The following is a 5954-nucleotide window of genomic DNA, read 5'->3' on the forward strand; positions in this document are numbered from 1 at the left end:
ATTAGTATTGATAATCATTTCTATATGTTTTATCAATGCTATTCTTTATTTAACACTATCATCAATTTTATAAATAATACTTAAAATAAACAATATTATTTAATAATAACAAATCTTAATATTTAATTCAATTGATTAACTTCATTAATCTTATTAATTAAACATGATATTATTTTTACTAAATGAAAAACATAACCAGATGATATTAATAACATTAGAAATTTAATTTCATTTTAGGTTTTTGTGTGATATTTCTAATATACCATTTTCAAATCCAGAAAGCAGTTAAATTAACTGATAAATATGAAAATAGAATAAAAAGAATGAAAACACCATGAAAAGAATTAAAATTACAAATACATCACTTCATTAATACTTCTGTCATTACTAAAACAAATAATAATTTTAACAAACAAACATAATCAAAAGAAACTAAAATATAAATCAAAATATATTCATTATAATATAGTTTATAGTTATGTATTAATTCATTATTGTTATTTATCATCTTTTTATTCTTTTATTTTTTATTCTAAGTATTATTATAGATATTTTGAATATATTTATTCTATTTTATTTTATTTATTGTTCATTTTATTCTTTTTTATTAAATGAAATGGATAAAATATGTTAATAAAATTAAAGTATGTACTTGATTTAAATGAAATATATTAATTCTATTTATTTGTTTCTTGTTTATTTTCATTCTTTATTTTCAATTCTTTCTAACATTCTTACAATTTCATCTATCGTTATTCTTTCTTTTGGTTCTTGTTGCCATGACTTTTCAATAATTTCTTTTATATCTTCTTCTACTTCTTGTATTATGACTGGTCGTTTACCTGTTGATATAAACTCTGCTATTTTCCATGGAAATTTAAATTCTGATTTAGGAAATGGATCTTGCCATGTAATGATTTGTAACATTGTTATTGAAAATGAATATATATCTGATGGCATTTTGTAATGTTGATGATTTAATACTTCGGGTGCCATGTAAATAGGTGAACCTATTCCTTTTGTGAATGTCATATTTGTCATCATCATATTGATGTTTCTTGCACTTCCAAAATCAGTTAATTTACAATTAACTTCAATATTATCATCAAGTGATACAACAAGGAAATTATCTGGTTTAATATCTCGATGTAATATTCCATTTGAATGAAGATATGAAATTCCTTTTGCTCCATCTATCATAAATTTGATTCTTATTTTCTTTGATATTTCTGTGATGTTTCTTTTATTCATTATATCTTGTATTGATCCATATTTTGCAAACTCTGTTACCATACATATTTTATTAGGAATAAATACTGCTCCATAAAATTGAATGATATATTCATCTCGAAATTTATCTAACATTGCTACTTCTTTCTCAAATTCTTTCTTTTTATCTTCACTTTCTTCAACTTGTTTCATTTTCTTAATTGCTACTTTATTTCCTCTAAATTCTCCAACATAAACAATTCCAAATGATCCTTCTCCTATTTTCTTTTCTTCTTTTATTTCATCTGGATCAAGTCGTGTTGATATTTCTGTTTCTCCTTCAATAGAAATACTTTTGATTGTTTCTTCTTGTGCTTTATTAAGTGTTTTACTAATTATCATTATTTTATCTTTGATTTTAGCTGTACATTTGATTGTAATGAATAATTCAAATTCACATGCATATCCTCCTTCAATTGTAATGACATTTGGGTTTGTTCTAATTGAATATTTCTCATTTTCTTCTTTACTACTTATTTGTATCTTCATCTTTTCTTTTTTATCATTTCCAATACAAATCAATTCTCGTATTTCTTCATTCACTTTAATTTCTTCTCCTTCTTGAAGTTCAATTTCTTTCTTATTTGTTAATATTCCATCTCCAAGTGGTATGAATTTGATATTTGATTGTGTTATTTTGAATATTGTTGTTGTTTTCTCTCGTTCTTTCTTTTCTCTTCTCTTCATTATGTAATTAACCATCATTATTATCATTACAATTGTTATAATAATGATAATAACTATAATAATGACAATTATCATTATCATCCACCATACTACTTCTTTATTACATTCATTTCCTTCTTCATTCGTTCCATACCAAAATGAACATTTCCAACATTTATTATTCTTTACTTCTTTACATTTATTAATATCTAAATAGTAGATACATTCTTTATTTGTTAATACATATTCATTTTCACAACTATTACATTCATTCTTTGTTGAACATCTTGTACAATTCTCTTTACATTTTGAACATTCTTTATTTATTAAATAATATCCTTCTGAACATTCTCTACATCCATATTCTTTATCTATTTCTCCTTTACATCCTTTAACTTCGTCTATTGATTTACATTCTCCTATCCAACTCATGAAATATTCATCTGCACATGTTATACATTTATCTTTTTGATTGCATGTTTCACATATTCTTTCACATATTTCACATCCTTTTCCATTTCTATAATATCCTTTATTACATATTCCACATCCACTTCCATCTGCTAATAGTTGTAAACATGTTCCATTTAATTCTTTATTTGATTGACATGTTCTATTACTACTTAAATATTTATCACTAGAACAACTCATACAATATGTAGCTGAACTAAAACATGTTGTACAATTATCATCACATTTTGAACATTTCATATTTGTTGTTAAATAATATCCATCTGAACATCGTTTACATCCATATGTATTTTGTTCTTCACAATTTTCTATTGTTGTATTAATACATTCTCCTTTTGAATCAGGTGAATATGTTGTTAAACATTCAACACATTTTCCATTAACATATAACTCATTTGAACAATTTGAAATATTGGAATTACATTTTCCATTTTGATCTTTTATCTTTCCTTCTTCACATGTTTCATTTATACATTTATTATTATCTAATTGTTGGTTGTCTTTACATTTTAATTCAATACCATCTGAATTACATATTGCTGATTCTGGACATTCTATACATTGATTATCCTTGATGTATTTTCCATTTTCACAATATATTTCTTGGTTCTTTCCATTTTTATTTTCTTTACTTTCACATGTTCCATTATTTAATGTATATTCATTTGAACATGAAACACATTCATTTCCTTCATAATAACATTCTTCTTTATCTTTAACACATGTATTATTTTCTATTTTATATCCATTTAAACATTTTAAACAATAATTCCTTTCTGAATTTTTACAATTATTCATTCTTTTGCATTCTCCATTTTCTTTGACATATCCTTCTTTACATTGATAACAATGTGTTTCAGTTCCAATTTTACATCCATTCAGATTTCTCTTACATTCATACATTGAATTAAGATAATATCCATATTCACATTCAACACAATGGTTTTGATTATTTAATTTAATACAATGTGAATTTTCTTGACATTCATTGTTTGAATTAAGATAATATCCATTTTTACATTTAATACATTTAAATTCTTCATTTGATTTACCAGTTAAAATAATACAATTTGGAAATGGATCATTTAGTGTTATATTTTCATCAATTATCATAATATTATTATTACCATTACCATTAATAGTTAGTGTTGTTGATATAGAAGAAGTAGTGAAATAATAAATACAATCACTAACAAAAGAATTACAAGTGAGATTACCATTTATAATTAAATTGAATGGGGTTTTTGATGGATTTGATAAATGTTTTATGTGGTTATTTCCATCAATTTCTAATGTATTTGTTTCTGAATTGTATTTAAATTGTGGTTTATTATTTTGTTTTCTAATATTCGTAATTTCAAAATTATTAAATTTTAGCATTTGTTTGTACTCGTTGTTTGATGAAAGTGAATTTATTAATAATTTAACATTATCATCAACATTAATTTGTTTAGCATACACAAATTTATTTAATAAAATGTTATGGTCAATATGAAGAATTGTATTGCTGATATTAGCCATGTTAAAATTTACTGTTGTTAAACTTGATTGAATATTAAGAGTACATTCATTTCTATTATCATCACATGGACAATGTGGATAATTAAATATATAATCACCTCTTCCTGAATATGATGATAGTGAATAAATCTTATCATTTAGTGTACAAATAACAGTTTTATTCAATTTAATTCCATTTGGACAAAATCTCATTAACCTCTTGTTTGATAGTAAATATGCTGTACCATCTGTCATACTAAGTCCATTATCAAAGTCTTTTGGTAAATAATGATTATCTGATTTTTTATCAAAATCAAGTGCAGTGTTATTATTAAATGACATCACATCAAAACATTGATCATTATTACTTGGATTTTGAATTTTAAATTGTCCTGTTGATGTTGTAGTTGGTTTGTAAAGATGTATCCAATTACTATTCCAAATAATTAATTGAGGTTGATTTAATGATGGAGTTGTTTCAAATTTAATTAGTCGTTCAAATGAGACATTACCATTCCAATTTATTTTAGAATTTTTTCCAATGTTAAATTCTTCTCTTGTATGAAATTTACCATTTAATGTAATTTGAGAACTCTTTTGAATCTTAAAAGTCTTTGCATTCCAATAATCCTTTAAACTTGTCATTGTAAAAGTACCATTAAAATATGTATTTTCACATTCCATAGTTTCTTTTAAAGAATAAGTGAAGTCCCTCTTAAAATGATATGAATAATCATTATTAGTTGTTTTGCATAGTGTAAGAAAGTTATCATTAAATCCATCTTCAAATTTATCTCCTGATGGAATACAATCATAAGCTTTAGCATGAATACAAATAGACAATAATATAATATAAAATATTAACATCAATGAATATAAAGAATAACAATATTAGATTATTTGTGATATTTATTGTTTCTTTCTTTTTTATTATTTTGATTTTTTTTTAATTTTTTGTTATTTTATACTATAAATAGATTATTAAAATATAATAATTTATTAGTTGTTTTTATTATTAATTAGTAATTTCTTACAACAAAAAAATGAAAAACACGAATTTTTGATTTTATAGTAAATGTTATTCTCAATAACTCATTATTTTATGAATTGAATGTGTTATTGTCTTTTTATGTATTTATTTACTCACTCTTAAATTATCCATTAACAAAATGCAACACACATTATTTGATAATAAAGCATTGATGGTTTTTCATTTTGAGATGAAATGAAATTGTGAAAAACAACAGAATCATTAATACTTATTTCAATGTAAAGTAAATAATTAATTGAATGAACAAAACACTTTGGTACAAATTAGATTAAATGAATAAAGAAATAGTGAACAACAAGAGTATGAAATATTGGATAATGAAAATGATAACTCTTTCACGAATGTCTATTCATGTAGAATGTGACAACTAAACAATATTATAAGAAATAAAAACGTGAGTTTGAGACTAACAATGGAAGATATTGTATGTGTATAACTTCAATGGAGTGTGTCAATGTTACATTGATAGAATATTCATAATTTAATGATGTTATTCAATGTTATTTAATTTAGTGATGATAGAATATCATCAATAAAACATTCAAAGAATTGGTTATTTGAATAAATTTCATATTTTTTACAGAAAGATTCAAGTAGATAAAATAGATAAACGTAGTGAATGATAAATGAATTTGTTTGATGGAATAAATACATTTATGATAATAATGAAACAAAGAAATAGTTAAGTTGAATAAAAGTATATTCAAATAATGAATAACCCTTTTTAATTATTAATTTATCATTTCTTATTAATTAATTAATTTATTTCTTTATTTTTTGTTATTCATTTCTTTGTTATTTATTCAATCTTAGTAAAAATTACTGTATTTCATGGTATTATTTGTTTTTTTCTCTCTATTCTTTCTTCATTTTTTTTTTCACAATTTCTTTTTATTATATTTTTATTATATTTTACTATTATAATATAATATATTATTCTTTCTTCTATTTGACATTTTCATTCTTTTATTCTTTGTTTATTTTGCTCTCTTTCATA

At 22.7% G+C, this 5954-nt stretch overlaps 1 protein-coding gene across 1 annotated transcript; it reads right to left on the bottom strand.

The window, feature by feature from the left end:
• Positions 1-702: 702 nt before the first annotated feature.
• EHI_195370 (protein kinase domain containing protein) lies at positions 703-4773 on the bottom strand (the record flags this gene model as incomplete). The annotated part of the gene is made up of 1 exon (XM_001914305.1): positions 703-4773. One exon carries the CDS (start codon positions 4771-4773, stop codon positions 703-705), a length of 4071 nt encoding a protein of 1356 aa, XP_001914340.1.
• Positions 4774-5954: the final 1181 nt, after the last annotated feature.

The sequence above is a fragment of the Entamoeba histolytica genome, genomic scaffold, assembly GCF_000208925.1.
Source record: "Entamoeba histolytica HM-1:IMSS scf_1104750519219 genomic scaffold, whole genome shotgun sequence".
Classification (NCBI taxonomy): domain Eukaryota; phylum Evosea; order Mastigamoebida; family Endamoebidae; genus Entamoeba; species Entamoeba histolytica.